At 41.7% G+C, this 14,880-nt stretch overlaps 1 protein-coding gene across 5 annotated transcripts in view; it reads left to right on the forward strand.

Moving 5' to 3' along the window:
- Positions 1-14,880, forward strand: part of GATB (glutamyl-tRNA amidotransferase subunit B) — an 89,764-nt gene that overhangs the window by 17,916 nt on the left and 56,968 nt on the right. For all 5 annotated transcript variants that reach the window (XM_086704114.1, XM_086704112.1, XM_025921991.2 and 2 more), the window contains exon 3: positions 14,427-14,540. In XM_086704114.1, the coding sequence (XP_086560240.1) occupies positions 14,427-14,540 (114 nt within the window). The remainder of the gene's footprint in view (positions 1-14,426; positions 14,541-14,880) is intronic.

Raw genomic sequence — 14,880 nt, forward strand, 5'->3', positions numbered from 1 at the left:
TTCCCTCACAGGAAATGCATGCCCAGCCATGGCAGCTGGCCCTCCTGGGTTTCTTCTGCTTTATGGAGTCATTGGTGATGCTGTGCAGGTTTCTAGATTGGTTTTATGAGTATGAGAAAAGAATTTCCAGGAAGATATTATGTGGTTTTAGGGGGTCACTAAAAATAAGACCCCCTTCTCCTTTTGAATCAGAACCAGTGGAGAAATCAACACAGAAGTCAGATAGAGATGAGCATATCAGCTTTATTACAAATAATGACTTGATTGAAAAATGCAACCTGATATATAGCCAAATAACTTCTAACACTTTCTGCTTAAGTTGAACTGGCTCCCCAAAACTGTAGGCCTTTCACTTGTTGGGGAAGAGCCTGCTTCTACAGAAGACTTTTCAAGTGTCCACAGTGTACCAGAATATATCATCTCTGTGGGCATGCTGATCGGAAAGAGCTCATATAGCTTTGATGATTTATGCTAGAGGCCTGTAAAAAAATGTTCAGCCAGAGGGGCCAACTCCCATGTGCTTGCCTCCTTTTCCCAAAGTCACTATAGTCAAGTCACTCCTCTTTTGGGAGAACAAAGTATGGAGTAGAGAGCAAAATCTAGCTATGGTAACGTAGGAACAGGAGAATGGAGAATGCCCACTCTGCCTTCAAAAGCATGGGACAGTTTTATTGTGTCTGGCAGTAGATGTGAACTACTCTTTTTGGATAGGTTCTGTGGAATTCTTTCTCCATACCACAAGTACATATACACTTGTCATCTGATGCCATTGGGAGGGGTCTTTCTTACCTCGTCATTTCTGTGTGTATTTTCAGCTTTATATTAATATGGTGAGGGGGTGAGGTGGGGAATGGTTGGCTATTCTGTACACTGCAGCATCTTAGGGAATTTTTTTCCTTAGCTCTTTTTAAAATCTTGGCAAAGTTTGGAAGTCATTTTGCCATTGGCATCTCAGATGACAAACGTCAGCTTGGTGATGTTGGCATAGTTGGTGTAGTCAGGCTGGGCTTCTCTGAAGAGCATTCTGTTCCTTGTGGCAGAGCGTTCTTGCCAGTGAGCCTTCGTGTTTTCCAGCCTTCCACCACTGGTTGCATCGTTATAACAGGCCTAGAGCTGGGACAGGAAGAGGAAGTGGGAATATCAAAAAGCATTTGCATTCCCAGGAATCTTAAAGTATTCTGTTCCAAATTCTGATGCATGAATCTTCTTTCACAAGTGTAAAAGCAAGAAGCATAATCAATCAAGGGTCTTTGTCATGCTCTGCAGCTTTCTTAGGAGATGCAGGCAGGAAATAATATGTGATTGTCAGTAGTGTCCTGAATTCTCAGTGATGTTTGCCAACTCATAGGCCACCCCAGTGAGCAAGGTCAGAGGCTCCAACCTCAGCCGATGGAAGAAGAAGCTGAGGGCTTTGCTGACTTGCCTTAGGGAGTCAGGGAGGTCAGGAGCCCAGTTAAAAATAGAAGTGAGAGAGTTGCCTGGTCCCCATTCTGCAGTATTTCTATTCTGCAGTATTTGCTAATTGTTCATTTCCAACACATAACAGGGATTTTTTTCCTTTATAGCTGGTTGTAAACTTTTAAGATGCCTGTCCTCACTCATAACCTGTGTTTTCTTATCATAGCTGGCTAGCTATCTTAGTTGCCTTCTTTGTCTCTTCCATTTTTACATCTATGAACATAGAGAAGTTAATGTATGTGAAAGCACTTCATGAACCCTCAAGGGGCATGTAAATGTTTTTGGTATTATTATGATACTCATATTCTTAACTTTGTGTCATTAAATTATAAATACTTGCATTTCATAGTGGCCAGTAGGTTTGGGCAAGGAATGGAAGTGGTTAAATATTTGTGTAATGCTCACTGAAATAGCTTAAGGTTGCACATGTCACAACAGCATGAATTTATTTAAGATGAGGTTCTTGACCATGGATGTCTTTCAGAGAAGCACACATTGAGAAATTTCATGTACATTTACATAGTGAAGCAACAGAATGGAAGCATCAACAGAAAATAAGATACCCACACAGCTTTGGGGGAAGCTGGAAGTATTTTCAACCAGAAAATATATAGTTGGGGAAAATAATTTACCTACCATGTAAAAAACAATAAACAAGTTGTCTTTCCATATTCTTGATTGCAAACATGTTGCCTATATGCAGGATTTATATACTTACATGTAGATGGTAGAGAATTCCCTGTCAACAGATTTTTCATGTTCCTGGAGGGTTGCACCATACTTCAGCACCTCTGTAGGGCCTTAGTATGTCCCACTTAATGTTGGCATAGGAAAGTTTTAGATAGATACAGTATCTAGAATGTTTTCCTTTCCACAGCTGATTTTCAGCAGCAGTGAATATAAGCCCCTGATACACACGTACAGTTTATGAGTTAGCATCAGTTTAAATAGCTCCTGTCTCCTCCAGGCTCGCTCTCCCTCTTATGGCTTGTAATATCTCACCATCCTCTCAGGTAGAATTATCTACTCCTTTCTCCTGCCCCCACACTTTTTATTTTGAAGAAATCCAAACTTATGAAAAAGTTGAAAAAATAGTACAGTGCACATCCATCCTGCACCTAGATTGTCTTTCCCTCTGGATGAGTCATTTGAGAGTAGGTTGCAGACATTATGGCACTTTATCCCTAAATACCTTAGCATCTCTCTCCTAAGGAGCAAAACCCTCCTCTTCTCTGCTCACTGAGAACTGATCACAACTAACAGCGATACAACACTGTTCTCTAAAACACCGTTCATACTCAGGTTTCCACAGTTGCCTCAGCATTATCCTTTATTTTCTTCTCCCCAGGCCAGGATCCATTCAAAGATCACATACTGCAGGGGCGCCTGGGTGGCTTGGTTGGTTAAGCGTCTGACTTCAGCTCAGGTCATGATCTCACAGTCCGTGAGTTCGAGCCCCGCGTCGGGCTCTGTGCTGACAAGCTCAGAGCCCGGAGCCTGTTTCAGATTCTGTGTCTCCCTCTCTCTCTGCCCCTCCCCTGTTCATTCTCTGTCTCTCTCTGTCTCAAAAATAAATAAATGTTAAAAAAAAAAAAATTTCAAAGATCACATACTGCAACTAGTTGTCTTGTCTCTTTGGTATCATTTCCTTCCTTTTTCTTTCTCCTTTCCCTTCCCTTCTTTTAAAAGTCCAGGCCAAGTTCTTTTGTAATCTATTCTTAAAGCAAACATGATTAAGGAAATGGGGTGTTTTGCCCTATGAAGGCTTGGCTTTTTTCTTTTTCTTTTACTTGTTAACTTCCAAGATTTCATGGCTTGCCATGAAGCCTCTAAGGAGATGTATTCCTGTTGGGTGCATAAAATTAAAGATAGTTTTTTCTTCCTAAAAATGTACATCCTGATAGACTCCTCCAAAGGCTCGCTCCTCAGGACACTCATCAGGGACTGATGAACGCAGCAGGTACATGTGCCTGTAGGAGTTTGCTTTTGGTATTCACAGGCCTTGTTCCACCAAATTCCCTATCCATCCCAGTAGTGAATACCCAGCTAGCATTTTTTTTTTCCTCTTCAAATTTTTATTTAAATTCTAGTTAGGTAACATACAGTGCAATATTGCTTTCAGGAGTAGAACTCTGGGGTTCATCACTTACATACAGCACCCAGTGCTCACCACAAGTGGCCTCCTTAGTACCCATCACCAGCTAGCCCATCCCCCACCCACGTCCCTCCGCCAACCCTCAGTTTGTTCTCTATCATTAAGAGTCTCTTATGGTTTGTTTCCTTCTCTCTTTTTTCCCCCTCCCATATGTTCATCTGCTTTGTTTGCGAAATCTTACGGTATTTGTCTTTCACTGACTGATTTATTTCACATAGCATAATACACTCTAGCTCCATCCATGTCACTGCAAATGACAAGGTTTCATTCTTTTCGATGGCTGAGTAAAATTCCGTTGTGTATGTATACACATACCTATATATACCACTCCTTTATACACACACACACACACACGCACACACACACACCCCATATCTCCTTTATCCATTCATCAGTTGATGAATATTTGGGCTCTTTGTTTTCATAGTTAGGCTATTGTTAATAATGCTGCTATAAACATTGGGGTGCATGTACCCTGTATTTTTGTATCCTTTGGTAAATACCTAGTAGTGCCATTGCTGAATCATAGGGTACTTTTATTTTTAACTTTTTGAGGAACCTCCATACTGTTTTCCAGAGTGGCTGCGCCAGTTTGCATTCCCACCAACAATGCAGAGGTTCTCCTTTTTCCACATCCTCACCAACACTTACTGTTTCTTATGTTGTTAATTTTAGCCATTTGACAGGTGTGAGGTGATGTCTCATTGTGGTTTTGATTTGTATTTCCCTGATGATGAGTAATGTTGATCATCTTTTCATGTGTCTATTAGCTGTCTGGATGTCTTCTTTGGAAAAATGTCTAGTCATGTCTTCTGCCCATTAATTGGATTATTTGTTTTTTGGGTGTTGAGTTTGCTAAGTTCTTTATAGATTTTGGATACTAACGCTTTATCTGATATGTCATTTGCAAATATCTTCTTCCATTCTGTAGTCTGCCTTTTAGTTTTGTTGATTGTTTCCTTTGCTGTACAGAAGCTTTTTATCTTGATGAGGTCCCAATTGTTCATATTTGCTTTTGTTTTCCTTGCCACCAGAGACATGTCTAGTAAGAAGTTGCTACAGCTGAAGTTAAAGCGGTTTGCCACCTGTATTCTCCTCTAGGATTTTGATGGTTTCCTGTCTCACATTTAGGTATTTCATCCATTTTGAGTTTATTTTTGTGTAAGAAAGTGGTCCAGATTAATTCTTCTGCATGTCGCTGTCCAGTTTTCCCAACACCATTTGTTGAAGAGACTGTCTTTTTTCCATTGGATATTCCTTCTTGCTTTGTTGAAGATTAGTTGACCATATAGTTGTGGGTCCATGTCTGGGTTTTCTATTCTGTTCCATTGATCTGTGTGTCTGTTTTTGTACCAGTACCATACTGTCTTGATGAATACAGCTTGAAGTCTGGAATCCTGATGCCTCCAGCTTTGCTTTGCTTTTCCAGGGTTGCTTTGGTTATTTGGGGTCTTTTGTGGTTCCATACAAATTTTAGAATTAGCTTTGTGAAAAATGCTGGTAGTATTTTGATAGGAATTGCGTTAAATGTGTAAATTTCTTTGGGTAGTATAGACATTTTAACAATGTTTGTTCTTCCAATCCATGAGCATGGAATGTTTTTCCATTTCTTTGTGCCCTGTTCAGTTTCTTTCATAAGTGTTCAATAGTATTCAGCCCATAGATCTTTCATTCAGCATACAGACCGTTGGTTAGGTTTATTCCTAGGTATCTTACAGGTTTTGGTACAGCTGCAAATGGGATCAATTCCTTGATTTCTTTTTTCTGCTGCTTCATTATTGGTATATAGAAATGCAGCAGATTTCTGTACATTGATTTTATATCCTACGACTACTGAATTCATGTATTAGTTCTAAAAGTTTTTTGGTGGAGTCTTTCGGGTTTCCTCAGAGTATCTTGTCTGCAAATAGTGACAGTCTGAGTTCTTCCTTGCTGATTTGTATGCCAGTACTATGTTAGATAGTAATTAGTGAGAGTGGACATTTGTCTTGTTCATGACTGTCGAGAAAAAGTTCTGTTTTTCTGCTTTGAGGGTGTTATTAGGTGTGGGTCTTTCATATATGGCCTTTATGATGTTGAGGTATGTTCCATCTATCCCTACTTTGTTGACAGTTTTTATCAAGAATGAAGGCTGAAATGCCTTTCTAGAGTTTAGTTGGTTCAGGCCAGTTGTTTCATTTCTCAGCAAGTCAGATCTGTCACCATAATACTATTCTTCTATACAAAGATGAAAGTAGATCTCATTATGAATCATTAGAGCTTTTGACTCATGAAATTTCTTACCACTATCACTGATTACTCTCGAGATTTCAGTGATATGAAACAGTTTGTCATGCCACTAAATTTCTCCAGGTAGATAATCTTGTGAGTAAATTTTAGGATAGATTAGAAAAGACTCAGCAGTTTCGGTATGGGGTCAATCTAAAATGAATGGGTTTGTGTGTTTTAGCCTTTTTGACATTAATATATTTATTCTTAAAAGTTATAAACAAGAGAAAGACAAATTTCAGAGTTAGCGGGGGGGAGGGGGGGGGATCTTTCTCCAGTAAAGATTGTGGCCCCATCCCAAAGTTTTATTGAAAAAGAACAATGATTTTTTTTTCTTAAACATTATTCCTGTATCTACCTCATGCCTTCTTCATACATCTCTTCTCCCCAGCCTGTCTGCATTTCAAACATATTTACTGTCTCAGAAGACAGGAAGCCACAAATGTGTGGTGGACATCAATGAGATGACGGTAAATATTGGCTCATTTAACTAATTTACAACTATTCAACTTGTTAGAAGGTAGCTCCTTTCATTTGAGAATGGGAGTTTTTTTCCAGCCACAGGCATGCATGCAGTGTTATCCGGGAAAATTTTGGGTCACCATAAAACAGAGACAATGAAGTAATACAAGTTTCCTGAGGCATTAAGAAATATGGTCTCTGTTGCACTGGCGATAACACTAATTATCACAAAAGGTGTTGGTTATCATTTAAGGGGGAAATAGCATGTTGACATAATACATAATTTCAGCATCTGTTGTGCCTTACTTTTGATTGTAAATCTAGAGTAATGGATCTATGGAGCTGTTTAGACCTTTTCTCATTAGAGTCTTTTGCCTCCTAGGAAAGCTTGCATATGAAAGATTCAAATGAGATGGGCATTCTGCCTTTAATAACACTTGAGTTCTGAAGTCAGTATTTTCTAAATGTCTGCCATGTGTTGAGTGATTTTGTTTAATTCACAGAACAACCCTGAAAAATTACTGTTCTCTAACAGATAAGGAAACTGAGGCTGAGAGAGGTTAGGTAATTTGTGTAAGGTCACACAGCTAGTAACAGTAGAGATTAGATTCAGATCTTTCTGACTCCATTTTGTCCCAGTTTGTCAATTAGTAAAAGTCTTCTCATAGATCAGTTTGACTGCAATGAGTAATGCCAAATTAATTAACTGTTGGAAATGTTGTGGGAAAGAGACCAGTTTAATGTATATACCCAATCTTGCTTTTTACTGGCTGTCAGTCCCTCTTAAGCCTTCCTGTCTGATTTGGCTAAGTGGCCAAGCTTGAGACTCCACAAATGAACATATAGTAGCTAGGCCATTGGCCTCCAACCCCAAAGGGAAGTCCAAGCAAACCAGGCTGTGCCCTGTGAGAAGTTTTAACTAGGTTAGAGATGGGTCTAGAGTTGCCAAGGTTTTTTCTTCTTTTTCGTACGATCCACAGGTAAATGTCAGATCTTAGATGCCAGTGGTCTGTGGAAAAGCAAGAGAGATTGCTCCAGCTCTAAAGACCAAGCTGGTCTAGGCTAGCCATAGCTGGTGGTGACTGTGGGCACCAGGTCCCCCTTGCCAGGTGGGCAGAGGCTAGAGGAGGATGGAATCCCACCTGAGGAGATTGGGCCTTCTGGCACTTTGGACCAACACAACATCCTTGCCTTTGATCTTGACCAGACGTCGGGAGTGGAATTGGTGCAAGAGGATAAAGAGGAACTTTGGAACTGAAGAACAGTCAAAACTGCCAAGCCACACCCTTCTTTGGAACAAGAATTGTTTCCTGTGAAGTGCATATTTGATATTTTTTCCCTTTTGTGAAAGAGGGATTTAAACAAAAGAAAATATAGCATTCTCTTTCTCCTTTTCCCTAGGCAGTGTCCATGTTTAGGCATAAATAATATATATTTATGTGGGTATATCCTTATAAACATTAATATCTGCATAAAGCTAGTAACTTCTGATGGTAAAATTTCACTTTAAAAAAATTAACTGACCAGTTTTCACAAGCTTAATTTTCATAGCTCTCGTGAGTGTTTGTATTTGTTTTGGGTGATGATAAAAGAGCTTCGTGGTGAGAAGGGATGTGGGGATGCAGAAACGGGGGAACAGTTTTCTCTACCATAAGGAAAATTTATCTGTGTAGTAATTTTTTTCTTTGAATATGAATATGAATATGAACATGAATAGAGTTCATGTTTTGAAATAAATTTATGGTTAGCAGTAAGATAAAGGCCCATTTTACTGCCTTATTTTTACTTAATAAATCTTAATTACTTTCTATCCATAAATTAAAGCATTTACCATGCTGTATCTTAATCATCAGTTTTGTCATATATAGCATTAATTTCACAGAATAATTGCCATTTGGGCTTTTTGTAAAACATCACCTTATAGTCTTCACTCCAAAAGAAGTGCTAACTAGAATTTCAGCGAGTACACAAGTCTTGTCATGTTACCTCCGTTTTTAAAGGAGGCACTGATACCAGTTGGACTAACTTTGGGGATCACCAGTTAAGGATGAAGTAGGAAGGGGAGAGAAATGGTATGAATTACAGACTGTTATGAAAGGCAGTTTTATTTCTTTGAAGTGCATCACAAAATATTTCCTGGTATAGGTCCCAGGGACTGACTTCACTGAATAGACTTATTTATAATTACTAGAATTCCAGGAAATTCTAGTGAATATTATATTGACTTAAGTGCATTATATAATCTTCTTCATTCAGCTTATTTGCTTAGCAAATCCTTTCCTAATAGTTAGTATATAGACTTAGAGTTTGTTCCAGCCCAAGTTGAGTTATCACAGATGTTCCTTAGAAATTAGTAGCATTTCATGATTTTTTGGCTCCCAGTCTGTGAAAAAGGAGTCCACGAAATTTTCAGTTTTATGTTGATTGGATAGACGTGAGAGTGGCATCAAATATTAGCTATTATCAAAAGTCACGGAAGTGAATATAAAAATGTGTGTATTTGCTGTGCAGTTGTGGCCCGTGTATCCCCATATCACACCTCACTGTTCCTCTGCTCTGCTGAGTATCACTGGGGAACTGCCCACACACACTTCTGTTTCTGGTGCCTCCGCTCAGCTGGTAAAAGACCGGAAGTGGGAGGAAAGGAGCCACAGGGTATTTCTCCTTCCCTAGCCTCCTCTGGCAACACCTCTGGTAGTGGCTGGGTCTCATCCCTGGCTCCACCTCCCAGGAGACAGGTCTGCTGTGTTTCTGGGGTCCTCTGGGTGCCCTATGCCCCGGATCCAGTGATGCTGCTTCTCCACACCCCCATCCCTCCATCAAGGGGTAGAAATGGCTTCCTGCTGTTGAGAGTCTCCTAAATTGCATTACTGCGCCCTCTGTGATGTCCCAGCTCTTTGTCATCTGTGTAATAAAGTCTCTTTTTTCAGGTGGTTCTGTTTTACATACTAAGGGTGGTTTCTTTTTCTTGACACATATATTTTATAGAACAATTTTGCTTTTATTTCATTGCTTATAGTCTGGATGTTGATAAAGGGAATGTTAAATTATTCATTACCTCGGTTAATGTTTAATCAGCTTGGTATTGCATTTAGGTGGGGGGGCGGAGCAAAGAGGAATAAGATAAAACGATTTGACTACCCTCAGGGAGCTCAGTCTGCTTGGAAGCTGGTGCTTTACCAGAGTGCATGGGTGCTGGAGAAGGAGTACCTAGACTGCAGTGGGGGCAGGACATCCAAGGCTTGCCAGGTGCTGAGATCTTGTTCAAGTGGATGAGAATACAGGGCATTACCAGCAGAAGCAGCAGTCTGCACAAAGGGTGTCAAATGCATGTTTGCATGAGGGTCTATGGGATTAGGGACAGTGGAAGAAGAGGAAGCTAGAAAGGTAGGGGTTAAATCATGAAGGACATAGGAGACTCCCCCGAAGACTTGCACTTTATCTTTACAGTGATGAGAAGTGGTGAAGAAGGTTTTTAAGTAGGGGCATTGCATGGACACATTTCCTCTTTAGAAAGATTGCTTTTGAATGGGTGTGGAGGAGATGTTGAGAGCTGGAATGGAGGGAGACAAACTTGGCCAAGGTGGTTTGTGCAGAAATCTCAGTTGGAGGGGATGATGCTTGAATAGAGGCCTGAATTAAACCAGAGGATTTGAGAGGAAGGCGGAGTGGTGGGGAGGGGTGAGTCAGGATATACTGAGAAGGTGGAATATGTGCAGCTTGGTGAATTGGGGCGGTTGGGGGGGAAGATGTGTTGGTAGTTGTTATTAAATGATGGTCCATTTTAGGGGCGCCTGGGTGGCGCAGTCGGTTAAGCGTCCGACTTCAGCCAGGTCACGATCTCACGGTCTGTGAGTTCGAGCCCCGCGTCGGGCTCTGGGCTGATGGCTCAGAGCCTGGAGCCTGTTTCCGATTCTGTGTCTCCCTCTCTCTCTGCCCCTCCCCCATTCATGCTCTGTCTCTCTCTGTCCCAAAAATAAATAATAAAACGTTGGAAAAAAAAAAAAAAAATTTAAAAAAAAAAAATAAATGATGGTCCATTTTACTCAGAGATTAGGAAATGCTTGCTTAAAACTAGAAGACTGTTTCTCAAATTGGGGTCACAATGTGTCCTTGGAGGTCTGATGCATGTTTCTTCTACCTCTGCCTCTCTTATTTTCTGATTAAATAAAAGAGCCTCTCCACTTATTTTATAAATCATTTCGTGGGTACTTGTGTCTAAGGGTTTCAGAAACCTAGAAATAGAACATCCCCTGCTAAAGGTCCACTCATCCCCAAATCTTCCACATGCCAGAGACTGTGTATTGTTTTACAAATTGAAAAGAACACAGTGCTTGCTCTCTAGGAGTTCAACCTCTGAAAACAAACCTAGAGAGAAAAAAACTGCTAAGAGAAAGATATTAGAAACGATACCCGCCTGAACTTATCTACAGCGGAGTTTGGTTTAAGTTGCTGCTCCAGAGTTACAGCCAGGTATTTGCAGTTTACATAGCTATCAGTACGCTTTATTCTTTGAAGATTCAAAGTAGAGTGTCGTAATTGAGAGCTGGAGTTCCAGGGGTCTGACTTCCTGGCTCTGCCACTTATCATATGTGTCACCTTGGCCAAATTACTTTATCTCTAGAACCCCCTTCATTACCTGTAAGATGCCCTATGATTACTGAAAGGGTTAAATGGCTAACGTATGTGTTGTGCATGGCACACCTCCTGACACAATGCAGTGTGCAATAAATACTCACCGATGATCATTCCCGAAGCCAGAGCGAAGCCTCTTCTAAGACTCAGTTGAGACCAGTGTGCTGTGTGAGTTCCAAGGATTGTTACTTTCCTTCTGCATTAAAGCTGTTGGGGCTAAACCTGAGATCCTTTGTAGTCACTTATGTTAATTGTAAAGAAAATCCTGGGACATGCTTTCTTCGGGAGAAGTTAACTCTTTGGATTTTTAAGTTACCTCTTTGATCCCATTATACATGATTGGTTTTTGCTTCAGGAAACTTCTAGAAACCAGTGTGAAGGCCTGGAGATTGAGACATCACTGCCTCTGTGAAACCTTGCCTTGATATGCATCACCTCCATCCTCATTGGAGTTCAACACACATTAATTGAGCACCGCTATTTTTCAATTCCTTATTAGGCTCCAGGGATGCAAGGATGAACTGATAATTCCCATCCTCGTGAAAATTAGTCTAATGGAAATATATGTAAATAAGGTCAGTCCACTGTATTACTAGCACAAATGGAAGTGTGTAGACGATCAAGAGGGGTACAAAGGGAAGATTAGTAAGGAGAGTTTCGCAGGTTTGGTGACATCTCAGTAGATTTTGAATGGAATGAGAAAAGGGAGAGTCCACAGATCAGCGTGGTTTGTATAGGTGATGGACCATATGGGGTGGTGGGGAGCGGAATGTGACGGGAGATGAAATTGAAGATGGGGGGTGGGAACTGGATCTTATAAAAGCTTAGCCTGTGGGTGTTGGGAGCTATTGAGTGATTTTAAGCAATGGAATGCTGTAGGATTTACATTTTTAGCAAGATCTTCCCAGTATAGCAGGTGAACTTGAGAAGGATGTTGGAGATGCTGGCACGTTCATGTCCCCACTACAGATTCATTGAGGCCAGTGACAGAGTCCTATTTACCTTTGTATCTCTAAAATCTAGTACTTTATAGACACTTCAGAAGTTGCTCAGAATAAAGACAGCCCAAGTTGAATTTTCCAATTCTGCATCCCATTCTCGCAACATGCTGACCTGGACCTCCATCTGTCATAAGCAGCTTGACTAAGATCATAATAAATTCTTTTTTCTTGGCATTCTTTTAACTGGCACTCTCTGTTTACTAGCCCCTCTGTGCAGCTATAGTGTGGAGATGATTGATGCTTATAATTCTGACCCTGAAGTACTTCAAGTCTTCTAAATCATCAAAAAAAGATTAAAGTATATTCAATATTGCTGTAATGTTTATGTGTTTTCCTGCATTCTTATTCTTTGGAAATTGATGGTTTCTCAAATGCCTGCATCCTCTTGCGCACACAGGCACAGTGGGAGTCTGTGATCACCCACAACCCCTCACTCCCTCGCAGGGCCAGGTACAGGGAGTTTGTTAGCAATGCACGTGCAGAAATGAGCAAGCAAAACAAAGCTGGGTTCTCTTCATGTCTAGAAGGAGGAAGCAGGTTGGCCCCCCGAGGGGCAGACCGGACAGAGATGAGAGAGAAAACAGTGGGAATAATAAAGCAAGAACTGGTACAGATTAGCAAGACAGGCAGTTTACAGCAAGCCCCCACTACGGTAGAGCCCAGGAGGAGCAGGGCTCCGGGCTGGGACACGAGCTTCTCATTCTTGTGTGCCTTGACCCAAATCATCAGGCTGGGATTTGGCAGTGTTCTCTGCCAGCTATATTTGTATTACAGTAACAACTGTTCAGTAAAATACCAAACATTAACAAGTGAAAACATCAATAATTAGAGAGCATCCTGTTCCCCGCCCCCCCCCCCCACATCTCTTCATGAAAACCATTATTACTGCAGAGCTAACAATATTACTTGCCCCAGAATGAAGAAATCCAAATAGAAGTCCATTTTGTAACCTGGTTTCTGAAGAAAATGCATATAATGATGTTACTAGGAGGGAGATTCACTGTTTGAGTTCTCTTTAGGGGTGGTATATTGCAGTGGGTAGAGACGCCTCTTACCTTTCTGTTGTACAGATTTGTCTTCAAAATCTGTGTTTGATCAAGTTCTGCCTGTGCTGGAGTGCCCCACTCATTATTCCAGCCTGGAGAGCCGGTCCCTAAACCACAGGGATTCTGTTTGTCACTCACTAGGCAAGGGCTTGTGTGGACCTTAGAGCTGACTTTACCATTTGCCAACTCAGTGATTTGGGTGACTCTCTTAGGATCTCTGGGTCTTAGTTTTTTCTTTACTGAAATAAAATAATACAAATTCCTTCTTTACAGGGTTGCTGTGAAGCTGAAATAAAATGGTGGATGTGGAAAGCCCTATATAAATAAAAGTATACTAAATATACTAATGAACATCATAAATATTCTAATAAAGAGTAGAAGTATGTTTCATTAGCAAGTACAAAAATTTTTCATCTTCAAAAATTTTCCCGAAGCAGAGTGGGGAAATGAACTAACTAGATAGGGATTTCTTACTATGGAGTAGATGTTCTGTCTGTTACTTTATGCATTCTGCAAGATAGGTATTAAACCCTTATTTCAGAGATGAGGAAACTAAGTCTTCACACACTTATACATAGCAGAAGTGGGGTTTGGACCTGCTTACTCCAGAACTTAATGCTTTCACCTTATCTCTAGTTGCCGGTCTTATTCCTTACCCCACATCCCCACCCCCCCGAAGTTCTTTAAAAAGCTGTTCATGTCCTTTTGGGCTGGGAAGTTTGCTAGCCATTTCTTGGTCGTTCACTCCTGAAAGTGGGGTAGGGTGGGATCTAGAAGGAACCTGTGAGGTACGACAGCCCCTAGAAGGACAAGAGGCTCAGGAAGAGTCGGGGTGCAGGGCACACTCGGTCTGTACCTCTAGCGAGTCCGCCAGGCCTGGACCGAAACTGAGGAGGCAGGCATGCCCCATTTCCCAGCCCTTGAGGAAATGGCTGTGGCCGTTTTTCCAGAAGATTTTTCCCGGAGTTTCCAGAAGTTCGTTCTTCCTCTGGCGAAGTGTTTTCCAACCTCGCTGAGGTGGCTTGGTGAGCTGCTTCTTGGCTCCTCCTCTTAGGAATCAGTGCCTCTCCTGTATTCTGACCAATTCCTCGTTCTGTTTTAGGATTAAGTTTATTCCATGTAACCCTGCTGGGCTTTTCTGGGTCCCTCCCTGTTAACTTTGATGTGGCAGTTCCTGAAGTTCCCCGTGGAACCCACCATCGCATGCATTTTCTTTTTTATATAAAGTTTTCCCGGTTCCAGAGGATCAGAGCCTACTTGCGAACTGGAGCTGCCCACACAGAGAACCAGAGATAATGCCTGTTGAAGGGCCAGATTGAATATTCAGGGAGGATGTCAGTGTGTGGGAGAAGCATTTGTTCAGACTGGATCATAGAGATGCTGTGCATCGTGTCTCCATAGGTTCTCAACAGGAGATGCGTCGAAGCGGCGGTGATGACAGGCCTGGCACTGAACTGCCACATAAACAAGAAGTCCTTGTTTGACAGGAAGCACTACTTCTATGCAGACCTCCCTGTAAGTACGCTTGGCGGCCCGCCCTGTGTACGGCCTCAGAGCTGGGGGGCTTGACGCGAGGGAGGGGGGCCGCGCCTCTCATGTTTTCAGTCAGAGCTCTGTCCGTGTCAGCGGGAGGTTCTGCCTGGCCCTGATGAAGGCAGGTGCCCCCCGATGTTTACTAGATTGGATGCAGTTGTCCTGATTGCTGACTCCTTGCTTAGCCTCATGCTTCTGCCGGCTCCCTCGTAATTGAACGGGGATAGAAGCCAGCGTTCTCGGGCTCAGCCCAGCCGCGGTGTTTGGCGCTAATTGCCTGTTAGGTCAAATCTAACTCTGTGGCTGATGCAACAGTAAATGC

The sequence above is a fragment of the Puma concolor genome, chromosome B1 (genome assembly GCF_028749965.1).
Source record: "Puma concolor isolate L17-30 chromosome B1, mPumCon1.1.hap2, whole genome shotgun sequence".
Classification (NCBI taxonomy): domain Eukaryota; kingdom Metazoa; phylum Chordata; class Mammalia; order Carnivora; family Felidae; genus Puma; species Puma concolor.